Source organism: Catharus ustulatus, chromosome 4, assembly GCF_009819885.2.
Source record: "Catharus ustulatus isolate bCatUst1 chromosome 4, bCatUst1.pri.v2, whole genome shotgun sequence".
Taxonomy (NCBI): domain Eukaryota; kingdom Metazoa; phylum Chordata; class Aves; order Passeriformes; family Turdidae; genus Catharus; species Catharus ustulatus.
Genome location: NC_046224.1, coordinates 3,714,490 through 3,730,752, shown reverse-complemented (window position 1 = coordinate 3,730,752; position 16,263 = coordinate 3,714,490). Strand labels below are relative to the sequence as shown.

At 46.4% G+C, this 16,263-nt stretch overlaps 1 protein-coding gene and 1 pseudogene across 1 annotated transcript; both read right to left on the bottom strand.

Annotated features, from left to right (window-relative positions):
- Nucleotides 1–5,276: 5,276 nt before the first annotated feature.
- On the bottom strand, nucleotides 5,277–10,440 carry LOC116995407 (endonuclease domain-containing 1 protein-like). Its single transcript, XM_033058113.1, has 3 exons — nucleotides 10,084–10,440; nucleotides 7,125–7,446; nucleotides 5,277–5,996 (listed from the first exon to the last, which is right to left on the bottom strand). The coding sequence occupies exons 2-3, from the start codon at nucleotides 7,410–7,412 to the stop codon at nucleotides 5,451–5,453; spliced, it is 834 nt and encodes a 277-aa protein (XP_032914004.1). The 5' UTR covers nucleotides 7,413–7,446; nucleotides 10,084–10,440; the 3' UTR covers nucleotides 5,277–5,450.
- A 2,083-nt stretch (nucleotides 10,441–12,523) lies between these two features.
- Nucleotides 12,524–15,025, bottom strand: LOC116995159 (annotated as a pseudogene).
- Nucleotides 15,026–16,263: the final 1,238 nt, after the last annotated feature.

The window sequence follows — 16,263 nt, the reverse complement described above, 5'->3', positions numbered from 1 at the left end:
TGCCCCTCCTTATAAACAGAGAATTCCAGATAAAAGAGAAGTTTTCTATTTTTTTAAGGGAATTTGTTCATACCCACCCTAAAAGGTGTTGACAGTTGTTTGTAATAGTTCCTCAGAATTTCTCCCAAATTTGCTGGCTTGCAGCATGGTATTTAAGGATCAGTTAAATATATACCCATTCCTGAATTTCCCCTTTCTTATTAACAGGGAATTCCACAGAAAAGAGAGGTTTTCTATTTTTATTTAGGTAACTTTGTTCATACCCACCCTGAAATGTGCTGACAGTTGTTTGTAATGGTTTCCTCAGAATTTCTCCCAAATTTGCTGACTTGCAGCATGGTATGTCAGGATCAATTAACAGGGTCTGGTGACTTCCTTGGTCATTTCATCAATCCCACCAGCTGCAGCTGCTGCTGCTCCAGCTCCTACATGTGTTTGTGTTCCCAACAGAACATCTCTGGTGACATGAGATGGACTGGCCTGTCTCTGAGTACACTCAGACAGTCACAGGCTGCTCTTCTGCAGCCTCACATAACATCATTGCTATGGCCAGGCAACAAATATTCTCTTGTCTGATGGCCATGGCTTTGTACCAGCTTCATCCCAGCAACCTGGGAAGGAGAAGGCTCTGGGGATACCTCAGAGCACCTGCCAGGACTTTAGGAGCCTACAGGAGAGCTGGAGACAGACTATGGACAAGGGCATGGAGCTGATAGATGTGCTGGGTTCAGAGTTAATTTTCTTGACAGTGGCAGGTATGGGGCTGTGGTTTTTTGAGTTCTGCTGCACACAGAGTTGATAACACAGAGATATTTTCGGTTATTGCTAAGCAGAGCTTTCCCAGAGCCAAGACCTTTTCTGCTTTTTGTACTGCCAGGCTGGCCAGGAGGCTGGGGGCACTTGGGAGGTTGGGAGGAGACACAGCCAGGACAGGTGACCCTAAGTGACCTGAGGGATCTCCCAGACCATGTGGCATCATGCTGAGGATATAAAGTGAGGGGAAGAAGAAAGAAGGAGGGGATGTTTGCAGTGGTGAGTTTTATCTTCCCAGGTAACTGTTAGGTGGGATGGGGCCCTGCTCTCCTGGAGGTGGGTGGACATTTTCTGTCCATGGGGAATGGTCAAAGAATTCCTTGAATGTGCTTTGCTTTTGCTTTCCCCGTTACAGTGTCTTTATCCTCACCCATGGCTTTTCCAGCTTTTACCCTCCCAGTTCTCTCCCTGATCCCGGTGTCTGGGGAGTGAGGGAGCAGCTGTGGGGGTGTGGGTGCAAGCTGGGGAAAAACAAAGACATTAGGACAAGGTGAAATGGCTTGAAATGCACTGAATGTAGGTATAGATTCAATATTAGGAAAATATTTGGTACTGTGGGGTGGTGAAGCCCCAGCAGAGGGTGCTTATGAAATCTGAGACTGCCACATCCCTGGAAGTGTCCATGGACTCATTGGCTTGGGTTTGGAGCAACCTGGGATTGCGGAAGGTAACCCTGATCATGAGAGGGCATGGAACTAGCTGGTCCTTAAGGTTCTTTCTACCCCAAAATGTTCTGTGAGTCAATAATCATTCATTCACTCAAACTAAACTGGACTCATTTCCTTCCATTTCCAACAGTCCAGGAATAAGAGAATGATGAGTTGGTTTTTACAAGCAGAACTATGCAGAAAAGTGTGTTAGACTGAAGTTTTTTTAAACAAACTGGTTGAGTCATGCTGTTCCTTTTGTCTCTATAAACCCGGGACTGGTGTCTTAAGTAATGTGGGGTTTTCCAGAGTGTGGGAGGAGGCCAAGAAGAAGCAAATGTGGTAGAGCTGGGGTAAATTCCTCCTTTCTGCTGCAGCCCATTTGACATAACAAAGCAGGGCCCAACAGTGGTCACATCATTAGAAGGGACCATAAAGCATCAGAAACCCCCAAAGTGTCCCCAACCCCACAGTGCTGCATGACACAGGGTAAACCCCTCCCAGGGTCAAGTGGGGCAATCCCACATAAGGCTGAATGCACAGAACCCTTTGAACTCTTTGTTTCAAAGTCCCCCACCCCTAAAGGATCAAGAGTGAGGACATCAAATGTTACTGTCTGTGGTTCCCAAGCGGTGAAAGGCACAGTAACGTGACACTCTCTTACAAGAGTAAGAAAGAGCTTTTGTTCACGGAAATCATAGGTTTAAATAGCATACATTGTGCAAAGCAATTTAGAGAAACTTCATTGGGCAGAGGAGCAACACCCCTTTAGAAACACACTCTGTGACTAACAATATGTACTCTATCAAGTGTGTAGTCTGTTTTGGGTTCTTGTCCTTGAGCACTCTGAGAAAAAAGCTCATCCAGCCTGGGAAAACTCCTGGCTGCATTTTCCTATGCCTCAAACAGTTGCCCACAATCAAAGTTGCAGGTCTCATTGCTGGAGCCATGGAGGTGTCTTGTATGAGCTGTTGGCACGCTGGCCTACTTGGTTCATGGCCATCCCCAGGAGAATACCTGGTGTCTGATGCTGACACTTGTGTTGGTGTTATGGTGTCCGCAGATTGCACTTGGGGCCCTAACGTTCTGCCAGGATTCTCTGGGCACTGTGACATAACTGGTGGCTGCTGGAAATTTCAGTGAGAATCAACTTGTCATTTATATAAACCATAAGCCTTGCAATCAAGCAATGCAGCAAATAACTTTATTGTGAACACCTGTATTGGGTCTGACTGAGGTAGAGATCACAGCCCTGACAGTGCTGTGCTTTACATTGGTTGCTGGATAGGTCGTGATAACAGACCAGTGTTTTGGCTTCTGCCAAGCAGCGCTGCTCCTCTGACATTCCTTCCCCCACCAAAGGGGATGGGAGTGGGCAAGACCCTGGGAAGGGACACAAGCAGGCCCACTGACCCAAATTAGCTGAAGGGATATTCCATACCATTACTTCAGCTCAGATAAAAAAGCTAAGGTGAAGAAGCAGAAGAGGGGGGCATTTGTGAATTTTCTGTTTTCGCCTTCCGGAGGAACCATTATGCGTGCTGAAGCCCTGATTCCCAGGAGGTGTTTGAACATCACTCTGATGTGAATTAGAGACTGACTTTTTCTCTCTTTAGCTCTTGCATGTACAGACACACACCTTCCTGGAGAGGGTGTGTGTGTAGATTCCTCCTTGGAGTGGAGATGCTTCTCAAGGTTACTTCTTGAGGGTGAGCCAAAGAGATTTGACCATGGCCATTGGTATGGGTGAGTAACATCAATCTCTATGTACAGTAATTTCACGAGTATAAGCTGCACCGTTTTGACTAAAATTTTGGTCCGAACCTGAAGTGCGGCTTATATATGGACAAAGAACAAAAATTTGCTGTTTTAGGAGGACAGGTGTGTGCTGAGAAAGGCAGGAGCTTCTCTTTGAAATGGAGAATGTAAACCCCCTCCCTCCAAATTATTATAATTTTGAAATCAAGGGGCTTTCAGGCAAAAATATAGGAATTAGGAATAACAGTTCTTTACTACGGAAATTAAAATAGAAATACAGTACTACAAAGAAACAAACCCCAAACCCTGACACAGTCAGAGTACAACCTGACACCCGTCAGGCAGGGTGTTGGCAGCAGTCCCATTCCATGGTGGCTGCATCCTCCTGCAGTGACAGATGTGGCTCAATTGGAGCAGTGCTCCTGTACAAGGTGCAGTTTCCCTCTAAAGCTCCAGTGGTGATGTGGAGAAATCCGGTTTTCCTCTGGAGTCCAGTGGAGAAAGGGGCTCCCTTAGTGTCCCAAAACCTCTGTTTTTATCTTGGTAAGAAATGTTGGGCTCTTCCCCCTGGCTGGAGCAACTCCCAATGGGATGCAGTAATTTTATCAGTGCCACAGTGGGACTCAATGGCCATGAGCAGAAAATGACTGGCTGGAGGAAGGATGGGTTGTGAAAAGATAAAGAACACTGCCCCAGCTGGTTTATAAACCATGGCCATTAACAGGAGATATCCCATGAGATAAAGAACACTGCCCCAGCTGGTTTATAAACCATGGCCATGAACAGGAGATATCCCATGAGATAAAGAACACTGCCCCAGCTGGTTTCAGTGGATGTCCCATTAGCAGAATATCTCCTACAGAGATCAGGATCACTGCCCCAACCCTCAACAGATGGTGATAGAACAGATACCTTTGATCACACTCTGTATTGTAACGTGCGGATTATAATCAGGTGCTGGTTTTATTAGAACTGCTTTAATGTATCTGCTTCAATACTGCTTCATAGTCCACAATACTATACTAGTAGTTATAGCTTCCATACTGTGAACTACATAATTCTGATTAACATATTTTGCCTTCATAATTCATATATAATTATGTAAATATGTATGGTTCTAAATCCTCTAACCTGTGAGACAAGTTATATGAAGTTTCAATTGCACATCTATTTAATCCTTTACATGTAAACAATAGACAAAATCTGGGACTAAGATTGGATCCAGCTGAACCCAGACAGCTTGCTGAGAAGGAGTTTACCAAGCAAGGGGAGTCCTTTCTGCAGCTCATGACTCAAGAGGACTCTTTGCCTGACCCTCCCATTCTGCCCACAAAATCACCCTCAAGAGAAAGGGACCCCCCAAGATCCCTAGATGTTAATGGTCAAAAGGAAGAACAAAAATCAGAAGATACGTAAAATTTCACACGGTTTTATTAGTAAATTACACACTTGGCATGAATTGTTATGTTAGTACCTAAACTACTCTGTAAATACATAGCAGTGGGTATCCTTTTATGGATAAATTTCCCTGACCTGAAGACAGGTTTCTCACTTTGTAATGGAAATTAGATATCATGTGAAGTCTGTTCTCTCAGACCTTCCTGGAAATGAGTCAGAGTCTTTTGGGAATCTTGGGTTGTCTTGTTCCCCTACAGTGCATTTGTCCCCCTGTGCTCTGCTCTGCTGAGAGCCCAGCTGCAGTGCTGCCTCCAGCTCTGGGGCCCACAGCTCAAGAAGGATCCAAAGCTGTTGGAGTGGAGTCCAGAGGAGGCCACAAAGATGCTCCAAGAGCTGGATCACATCTGCTCTGGAGAGAGGCTGAGACATCTGAGGGGGACAGAGCCTGGAGAAAAGAAGGCTCTTGGGAGAACTTCCAGTGTCTAAAGGATTTTAAAAGAGAGAAGGACTTGGGACAAGGGCATGGAGCAGCAGGACAAAAGGGAATGGCATTAAACATAAAGCAGGTGGAGTTAGATTAGATGTTAAGAAGAAATTCTTTACTGTGAGGGTGGTGAGGCCCTGGCATGGGTTGTCCAGAGAAGTTGTGGCTGCTTCATCCCTGGAAGTATTCAAAGCCATGTTGGGCAGGGCTTGGAGCTACCAAGGACAGTGAAATATGTCCCTGCCCATGGCCCGTGGATGGTCTTTGAAATTCCTTCCAATCCAAACCATTCTGTTATTCTGTGACGTGTGGCAAAAACTCCCGAGCCTGTTCCACCCAGGATGTGAGGCTTAGTCCCGGGGACAGTCAGTGTCAAACAGGGAAACCTGTCCCCTCCCATAGAGCTCAGTTAATGTGTCCTCCAGTTCCCCCAGCGTGAGGAGCTGGACCTCGTTCTTGTCATTCTCAGCAATGACCGCCCAAGCCTTTACGTAGCTGTTGTCAACTATGCAGCAGGCAGCTGACCAGAGGTGGCTGGGTTTATTAACCCTCCCCTTGGCGATGTAGTTGTTCCCAGGCACAGCACCCACCACGACATAGGTGGTTGTACAGCCCTGGGTCCTCCTGATCATCGTTTGCTGCTCGTAGTTGTTCCAGGCACCACCGTTGAGCTTCTCATCCTGGGGCACTATGTTGGTGAGGGTGAAGGTAGCCACCCTGCTGCTGTAGTCATCATGGTGGCCATTGGGGTTCAAATGGCCTCGGTTCAAACCCGTCAGATTCTTGTAGTCATGGAGGATAGCCTGGCTCTGGCTGAGTTTCTCTAAGCTGACGTTGTATTTATTTAAAAGTGTCCACTCTTTTTCCATAGTTTTGGGATAAGTTGGGCCAATCAGCTTGACAGAGGAAAAGAAGAGGAAAAGTAGTTAGTATTGGAGATGGGGATAATAGAACAGATTTTCCTAGAGCAGAAGTCTCTGAGTATCAAGATCCCTTTTTGGGTATCGTCTTGATTTGGTACAACACCAGATTAATTGTTTGAGTTCCTATAAGGAACAAGTGCAAACGTTTGTTTTTTTTTTTATTTCAGAAATTCGTTTCACATTTAATGCATTATATTTAGCTTTTTGGCACACTGTATATGGGTTTTGTCTGTGGTTCATTTTCACCTAAATCCATCCTGCCACTCAGTCCTTAGCAATTACATGAATTTCTTCTTTTCGTGTCCATTATTTCCTTGGCCTATTTTCCTAAAGTCCTGAAGTTTATCTGAAAGATGCTTGGTAGAGCTCTGTAGCTTTGGAGTTCTGTCTGTCTGCTGGATCCTTCTGGACCAAGCCTGAGCCAAAGGTGCTCAGGGCTCACTGCCCATGCATGGAGATCACACCCTTCTGACTGGACTGACACTGCTGCTCCTCACTTTTCACTGCCTCAAACATCACTCCAGAAATCCCTCTACACTTAAGCTGACCCTCTCATCCCCAGTGCCTTTTCCCCCAAGGCTTTGTCTCTGGGCCATCTCAGCCCCTTCTGAGTTTCTCCTCACTTCTCTCACAGCCCTCACAAAGCCTGTTTGACTCTTCACTGGGAGCAGATAAGCTCTGTCAGGAGTGCAGAACAACTCAGGGTAAAGGGGGAAGCAGATCTCAGCAGGACTGGTGGTCCCTCAAGTTTAGCCTCTCTTGGGATCCATTTCCCCATCACTTGGTCCCTCACCCCAGCAGGGCACAGGGAGGGGAATCATTGGACTTTGTAATGTAATGCAAATTAATTTGCTTTGCTATTCCTGTCAGGTGAAGGCAGAAAACTGGGCACCTTTGGGATATGACTCATCCTCCTGCTGATGTCTCAGATACATCAGGGAAATCATGTGATGAAGGTGTTTGAAGTTATAGGAGGAGAATCCCATCCAGTGTGTCCATTTGCATGTGTGTAGAGGGGTGGGACCAAATAGAAATGGTTATTTTAATACTGCTTTTAATACCACTTTAATACTGGTGATGTGCAGTAAGAGAAAAACTCACCTGGGGCTCGACCAGCCATGTTTTAGGTCTTTTGCCAGGTCCAGGTTGGTAGATGTAAGCAGAGTAGACAGGAATGCGCATCTTCCTGTCATACAGGGTGGCAAAGTAATACTGGTTCTTGTAGCGCTGGCAGATCCAGGCTGGCTTCTGCGGCTCCAGAGCTTCATTTGGGGGAATCCCCCCGAAAAAAAACTGAGGACATGAAGTTTCAAAGGACGTCACCACCTCGCTGTGTCCCAGCCAGAGGCAGCTCGCCAACACCTGCAGCAGCAGCAGCAGCCCCAGCATGGTGGGAGGATTTCAGTGAAGGGCTCTTGCTCCCCTGGAAGGCAAATACAGAGGAGGAGACTATGAGAGACCAAGGAGGGGGTAACTTCTGTCCTTCTGGGTATGGAAAAATCATCAGCACTATAGGGGTGTGCCGGGAGATGACTGGGGATGAAAGGATAACAGTAGAGAAGTTACAGGGGAAAATACGGTTGCTCCTCCCTGGATGAAACACAGTCAGTGTACCTGGCCTCCCACACACAAGAAGGACTAAATCTAAGGTGGGCCTAAACAGCAGATGGAGTGGAGGAGCGACCCATGGCCAGGCTCTGTCAAAACCCTTGCAGAGGAGACACCTCGGTGGTATTTTCTAGCTGATAATCTGCATGGCAACTGAAAACCATGGGACAGAAATGAAGATGTCCTGCTGCTGAATCAGCAACCATGGCAAAATTCCTCTCCTTGGTCTGATGCACATCCCCATCCCAAAGTTACTGCAGGTCCTTTATTGAGATATCCAGCCCCAAGGCATGAGAGCCCCTCACTGAGAAAGATGTATTACTACATGCAAATGCTACCTAAATGTAAAGAAATAGTATAAAAGGTAATTAAAAATGGAGAGAAGTGATGGAAGACTCCTTTGTAACTTCTGGGATCAGCTGATGGGCTGAACCTGCCTTCTCTCCCTTAGGGAAGCCTATTGGGCAAGAATCCTACTTTACGCATGCTGAATGATTGCCTCAAGCCAGCTTTTGTTGGGGATTAAAGCTTATTAGTATGTTGTTCTGAATTAATATCTTGCTTTGAATATCTTTTTGCAGTCAGATACTTTCACTGGCAAGCCTCAAACCTTGACCTGTCACAGTTTTATTAATAGTGTTATTCTGTAAACAGATAAGGTGAGTCCTTCAGGGGCGCTGGCAGTTTCTGGCAGTGGGTAAAGGTGTGGAGACTCAGGAGGGGTTTCTCTGGTTGGTGTGTGAGCCTAAACAAATCAGTCAAACCCTCCAACCCAGAGAACTGCTCAGTGAAGGGTCCCCACAACAGGGCACCAACAGACATAAGGGTTTTGGCTTTCATGGGGCACTGAAAGACTGAACACGCGCTAAAGGTTTGTGCAAATCTCCGTTTCTCACAAGACAGAATTAAATCTAAAACAGGTTTTAGGTGCCCAGGGGAGGCAATGCTGGGGGCACAGTCAATCTGAGGGGTGTTCCAAACCCACTCAATGCCTAAACAGCTCTCACAGCAAAGTTACCATGGATCTGAGGTATAGCACTGGGACATGGTCACCTTCTCCAACCTACCTCAGCTGGTCAAGAGCTCAGCTTTTGCACTGGCATTGGAGAAAAAATCCTACTACAAAACAGGGCCTGGAAGACCCTACTTCCATACATGATCTCATAGAATCACAGAAGATGCTGAGTTGGAATGGTCCCATCAGGATCATGGAGTCCAACTACCGGACTTTGCCCAGGACAGCCCCAGAAATCCCACCATGAGCCAACAGTATTGTACAAACACATCTCGTACTCAGGCAGGTGTGGTGATGTGACTACTTCCCTGGGGAGCCTGTTTCAGGGCTCAGCCACCCTCTGGGTGAAAAACCTCTTCTTGATATCCAGCTTAAATCTTCCCTGACTCAGTTTCAGACCATTCTTATTCCCTCCTGCCCTGAGCACCTCCCCACAGCAGACACCTGCAGCTGGGCACGGACTCTGCTCAGCCCCTGCAATGCTGAGCTGGGCTTGAATCTCATGGGGCACTGGGCAGGGAAAGAACAGCAGTGCTGCACTTCCTACATGTCCCTGGCCCCATCCAGGTTCACACAGACACACAGCTCCGCCAGTCAGACCCAATCCTGAACCCCAATGATGCACTTGGGCTCCTGCCTCTCAGCTGGCATTGGGATATTAAGCCACATATAGCCTTGGCTCTGACACGAGACGTCTGGTCCATTTTCTCTTTAGCAACTCCAGAGCAGGAACACTGTGACCAGTAAGCTGGAAACTGAGAACAGGAACAAGTAGGGACTTTTTACAGTACTCTGCAGAGTATGCACATAGCTGCCCCAAATCAAGCAGAGAAGTTCCTGAAAAGTCCTTTTGCATCACCCCCTCCATGAGTTTAAAATATATTTAACTAACTTAATATGTAACTTAATATCAGATATGTAGAAACTAGCCTACCGTGGGAAAGAGTGGCACAGGACTCTGCTCGCAGCCCCAAAGTGGCAGAGAACTCTCAAATACCTCTGCTGCAGTCTCAGACTGGCTGTTTTTATATGAGCTCCCAGTAGGCAGAGTTGTTTGATTTCCCAAACAGGGTTTAAAGTGAATTTTCCAGCAGCTCAGCCACCTGTGTTTGTCCAGAGACCTCTTGCAAGGTCATGGGTGGAGTTTTGGTGCTCAATAAACTCACCCCTCCTTCTTATTCAACAGTTTGATGTTAATTTTCCCAGTGACTTGACTTGAAATTCTTTCCCAAATCATTGCTTCTGACCTTGCTCTCCTTTTCAGAAAGTGTTAAAGAGCTGCAAAATTCAGTGCATGCATAAACTGTCCTTGCTCCTTGGAGAGCAGATGTTGGAGCTCAGCAACTCCAGCCCAGGCTTTCTCTATGTATATTTATTCCAAAGCTCAGGAAAGACTTGAATATTGGAATAAATGGTGGGAAAGGAGTAAGAGCTTACCTTGAAGCAGAGTCTCAGAACAGGCAGCCAAAGACCTCCTTTCTTCTTCTCCCTGGAGAAACACTTGTCTGATCCCTCAGGAGTGCCACTGCAATATATACCTGGTCATAAAACTGCCTGCTGTGACAAACAAGGAATTTCATTGAAAAGGAAGGTTTTCTACTATTACTCAAGGAGATTTGTTCATGCCCACCCTGAACAGGGGTGACAGTTGCTATTTGCAATTTCCTCAGGATTTCTCCCAGGTTCTTGCAGCATCACGTGTCAGGAGAAAATAACTAGGTCTGGTGACTTATCTGTTCATTTCCTCATTCCCCATAAATGGGGACCTACATGTGTTTCTGTTCCTGGCAGAACATCTCTTGTGGCATGAGACTGACTGGCCTGTCTCTGAGTACACCCAGATGTTCACATTCTGCTCTTCTGCAGCCTCTCAGAACACAATTAGGATGGTCAGGCTGCATATTTCCCCTTGCCTGATTACAAAGGTTTTGTAAGAGCCCTTACACAGGCAAAGCCTGCTGCTGAAAAGGGTCTGGGAGATCTTAGAGCTCCTTTCAGTACCTGAGGGGGGTTCACATGGAGAGGAACTTTTGAGAAGGGTTTGGAGTGACAGGACAACAGGGAGCAGCTTCAAACACACTGAAGGAAGGGCTAGATTGGATGGCAGCATTAGATTTTAGTCTTGAGATGAGCAGGCTCAGGGAAGTCTACAATTACCTGGAAGGAGGTTGCAATGAGATTGAGGTTGGTCTCTTTTACCATTCCAGTAATGTGAGGACTAGAGGAAAAGGCTTTAAGATAAAACAAAGGAAATTCAGATTAGATATTAGAAAAAATACTTTCAACTCTCACGTGGTCAGGCAATGGAAAAGGTTGCCCAGAGAGGTGCTGGAGTCACCGTCCTTGGAGGTGTTTCAGAGGCATCTGAATTTGGCACTGGGTGATATGGATTTAGTGGTTTAAGGTTTACAGTGGTGGTGCTGGGAGAATGGTGCTACAGGATGACCTTGGAAGTCTATTCCAACCTTGGATTCTGTTATTCAGTGATTCTATTAAATGGATTCCTTTTTCTTTTTGGCTCCCCAAGTATTTCACAAGCTTGATGTGAAGGGCAGGGCTTTTCTGGGCACTACCAGGGATAAAGGCCCTGGGAAAAACCTGGGAAGTTGATAGAGGAGGGGCTGATGGAGATGATCAAGCAGCCAGTGGCTGCAGAGCCTGGAAAGCTGAGGCAGTGGGCATGGGATGAGCCATGGTGAGGATGAGTGGGGTCACAAGCCGCAGCCAGTGTGCAGAGGTGGGTGAGCAAGTCAGAGGGAGCCACCTGAGGAACAGCAGAGGTGTCTGCTAATGTCCCTCAGCCCAAAATAGAACTGATGTTCTGGGAACTGTGACATTATTTGTAGCAGAAATTTCAGCAAGAAGCAACTTGTGGTTAATACACAAGGTGACCCTGCAAACCAGCACTGCAGCAAATAAGTTTTACTGTGAATTAGTCAGGAACTAAATGATCTGTCCTATGCTGATCTTTTGGTTATGACATTAAATACATTGAATGTATCCAATATACTGGATATTTTGAACACATTTCCCCAAATCAGTTCCCTGAAATTTTTCAGAAAAGCTTCAGAAGCAGGGCAGAGAATGAAGGTATCCAAGGAGTGCATCACAGAAACTGAGCTTTGGCTGCTGACAGCTTCCTTTATATCCAATGCCTCATCCTGCCTGTCAGATACAACAGGTGCTGCTCTCAAGGTGCACTTTCAAAAGCAAGCAAACAAAAGCGTGTCCCAGGATCACATAATCACTGAATTGCTGGGTTTTGGAAGGACCTCTCAATATCTTCTAGTCCATACCCCTGGTTAAGGAGGATGAGCTAGAGCAGGTTGTCCAAAATCTTACACCTGGGGTGTTGTGTTTGGCTCTGGGGCCCACAGCATGAAAAGGACAAAAACATATTGGAGTGGAGTAGAGGGGAGGCCACAAAGATGTTCCAAGGTCTGGATGACCTCTGCTCTGGAGATAGGCTGAGACAGCCTTTGACAAGAAAAGGCTGTGGGGAGCAGTTGGGTCCCCTTTCACTACCTAGAAGTTCAGCATGAGATCAGGAGAGGGACTTTGGACAAGGAGTGACAGGACTAAAGGGAATGGTTTCACACTGTCAAAGGGCAGGGTTAAATGGGATGTTGGGGAGAAATTCTATACGGAGGGGGTATCACAGGGTGAGCAGAGAAGCTGTGGCTGTCCCATTCCTGGAAGTGTTCAAGGCCAGGTTGGATGGGGCTTGGACCAACCTGGTGCAGTGGACAATGTCCCTGCACAGGGAAGGATATGGAACAAAATGATCTTCACAGTCCCATAAAACACAACCCATTCTGTGATTCTGTGACATGGTGGAAAATCCATTAAATCTTTTCAGTCAAGGTTATGAGGTTTGTTAGCGGAGACAGACAGTGTGGAACAGAGAATCCTGTCCCCTCCCATAGAGCTGGGACAAGCTGGCCTCCAGCTCTGCCAGTGTGAGGTTCTGGACCTGGTTCTGGTTCTTTTCAGCAATGAGCACCCAAGGTTTCCTATTGGTCTTGGTCTGACAGCAGGCAGCTGACCAGATGTGGCTGAGTACATTAACTCTCCCATTGGAGATGTAGATGTTCCCAGGTACAGCACCCGTGAGGACATAGGTGGTGTCACAGCCCTGGGTTTTCTGGGGCATCGTTTTGTCCTCGTACTCTTTCCAGGCACCCTGGTTGAGCGTGCTGTACTGGGGCACTATGTTGGTGAGGGTGAAGGTAGCCGTCTTGATGTTGTTGCCAGTTTGGTGGTCACTGGGACACAAGTGACCACAGTTCAGATCCTGGAGGTTGTTGTAGTCTTGGTCAATAACCTGACTGTGGCCAGTTTGCTGTGGAGTAATCTTGTATTGTTTTTTGATGGATTACTCTGTATGTATATAATTGTATAATTTTCATTGATCAACTTGACAGGGTAAGAAGAGGAAAAGGTGTCAATTCTAAGGGTTCATGTAATGAAACAGATTACCTTGGAGCAGATATCGCTGATTGTCAAAATCCCATTTTTTGTCATCTCAGTGCAGGAAAATGCATGAATCAGAGAGAAATCATAGACATGCCCCTCCTGGATGAACACAAAAGCTTTAAAGAGAAAGCAGCTCAGAATGTGACTGCTCTTATTTTGGATTGTGACCTTTGTGATCCAGCCTTCAGCCTGTGCAGTAGCATGGGTGGATGCATGAGACAAGGAGCATTTTCCACTCGTAGGATTGAATGATGACTTTGGTGAGACACCTTCCCTGCCAAATATGCCTCTCTTTCCTTCTGTCTCCACAGCCCACATCAGCCCAGGGCTCTCTCTGGATCCCCTCATGCCACGTTCTGATTCTGTGATTCTGTGATTTTATGTGTGGTTGCTACAGGTGTGCCCCAGTCCTGGAACATCAAAGGTTTCCCAGGTATCCTGTGTCTATAGTCTAGGAAGAGAAGGCCAATGATGGGTTTGGAGCATGCTGGCCTGGTGGCAAGTGGCCTGGCCCATGCAGGGGGCTGGGATTGAGATGATTTTTAAAGTTCCTTCCAATACAAACCACTCTATGATTCTACAAAATGACAGAAGTTTTTATGCCTCACTAATGTGAAACTGCAGTGGTGGAAGAGCAGATTAATTGCTCATGTTCATGTGACTAACAAGTGCAAATGATTATTTTTTCCATAATTTCAACAGGTTGTTGGTTGTCTGTAACGAAGCATCTTTAGCCTTCCTCTGGAACTAGACATTATGATCTTCCACACTTTAACCCAAATCTCTTCCCCTACTCTGCCCATGGAAAGGTCCTGAACTTACTGACTTTCTATTCCTTAATTGAACTGGCCTGTGTTCCTGGAGGTCTGAAGGACATTTGTGAGGGCTCCATGGCTTTGGAGTTCTGTGTGTCTGCTGGATCCTTCTGGACCAAGCCTGAGCCAAAGGTGCTCAGGGCTCACAGCCCATGCATGGAGATCACACCCTTCTGACTGGACTGACACTGCTGCTCCTCACTTTTCACTGCCTCAAACATCACTCCAGAAATCCCTCCACACTTAAGCTGACCCTCTCATCCCCAGTGCCTTTTCCCCCAAGGCTTTGTCCCTGGGCCATCTCAGTCCCTTCTGAGTTTCTCCTCACTTCTCTCACACCCCTCACAAAACCTGTTTGACTCTTCACTGGGAGCAGATAAGCTCTGTCAGGGCTGCAGAACAACTCAGGTTAAAGTGGGGATCAGATCCCAGCAGGACTGGTGTTTCCTCAAGTTTAGCCTCTCTTGGGAGCCTTTTCCCCATCACTTGGACCCCACCCCAGCAGGGCACAGGGAAGGGAATCATTGGACTTTGTAATATAATGCAAATTAATTAGTTTTGCTCTTGTTGTCAGGTGAAGGCAGAAAACTGGGCACCTTTGGGATATGATTCATCTCATCCTCCTGCTGATGTCTCAGATGCACCAGAGGAACCACGTGGTGCAGGTGTTTGAAGTAAAAGGATAAAATTCCCAACCAGTGTGTCTATTTGCATGTGAGCAGTGGGGTGGTAGGAATTAGAAATGGTCATTTAAATGCTGCAGCTCATCTGTGAGTGAGTGGAGGGTGATGTGTTGTAAGAGAGACACTCACCAGCTTCTCAACAAACCACAAATTAGATCTGCTTCCAGATCTGGGTTGGTAGATGAAAGCAGAGTACACTGGAATGTGCAAATCTCTATCATACAGGGTGGCAAAGTAATTTTGGTTTTTGTAGCACTGACAGATCCAGGCTGGGTTCCATGGTTCCAGGGCATTATCTCAGTTAGTATTCCTGTAGAAAAACTGAGGACAGCTTGCAAAGGATGTCACTACCTCACTGTGTCCCAGCCAGAGGCAGCTCGCCAACACCTGCAGCAGCAGCAGGAGAGGATTTCAGTGAAGGGCTCTCGCTCCCTTGGAAGGGAAATGCAGAGGGACACTGAGCTTGCAAAGAGCTGGGCATGGCCCCTGCAGATGGGACACAGCTGGCAGAGGAGAAGTCTATTTCCACTGCTCATTCATTGACAGTGAAACTGGACTATGTTCCTCCACTTCCAAAAGGCCAGGAAAGCTGCAATGTTGGTGTTATGCAGTGTTGCAGTGTTGGTTGCTATGACCAGATATAAGCATAAGAAGCACTGAACCTCTCAACCAACTCCTGAGGTCTATGAGCTCATCATTTTGCATTTCACTGTTTTTTATAAAAACTTGTGCTCCAATGCCTTTTTACTGGATCTTCTCTGTCTTTCAAGTTGGTGGAGGCATTGCCTACATGCTGCTCTGAGCTGTGCACTTTCTGGATGAGTGATGTTCAGTGAGCTCTGCTGCCCAGTGATCCAACTCCTCTATGGTCTTTTCCATAAGACAAATCTCCATTTCTTCAACTTGTAAAAAACTCTGTTGGGTCCTCCAGTCTTCTTATAGTTGGGAGATCAGGGATTCCTACATGAAGTACTTTTGGTAAGTTTCCATATCATGGTAGAAAAAAACCTAGGATTTGCAGCACTTTTTAAGGGAAATTGTTTTGAAGCCCAGATCTGGCTTCTCCCATTCAATGTTCTCCTGATTTCCCCCTCAGTTTTCTTGCTATCAGATGTTAAAGGCAGCAGTCCAACCTCATGCTCAAAGCAGAGCAAGCTGTGAAGTAGCTGAGCAAATGCAGGGAAATGGAAACAACTCTTATGACTTCAGTAGTAGAAAAAGGGGATTTTGAACCAGAGAACAGTACTGTTTCTACTTTAATGATTGCACGTGGCACTCAGTGCCATGGTCCAGTTGACAAAGTGGTATTTGATCAAAGGTGTGGCTTGATGATCTTGGACATGTTTTCCAACCTAAATTTTGCTGTGATTCTACTGAAAAAAGATGAGGTGTCATCAAAGCCTTCTCCTGAGTTTTCAGTCCTCATGGAAAAAGGAAATGTATAAGTGAATTGCCAAAGAGATGCTAAATAGATGGAGAGCTGCAGGTCTTTGGGGCACAGTAAATCACAGCAGCAGTAGCCAAATACACATGAGAAAAGAAAATGCAAGAAAGAGAAAAGTTGCTTGGACAGGTGGATTAAGGAGATTTGTGCTCTTCTGGACTGTTCTTCTTCAAGGGCAGCAAGGATCCCATGGGCACAG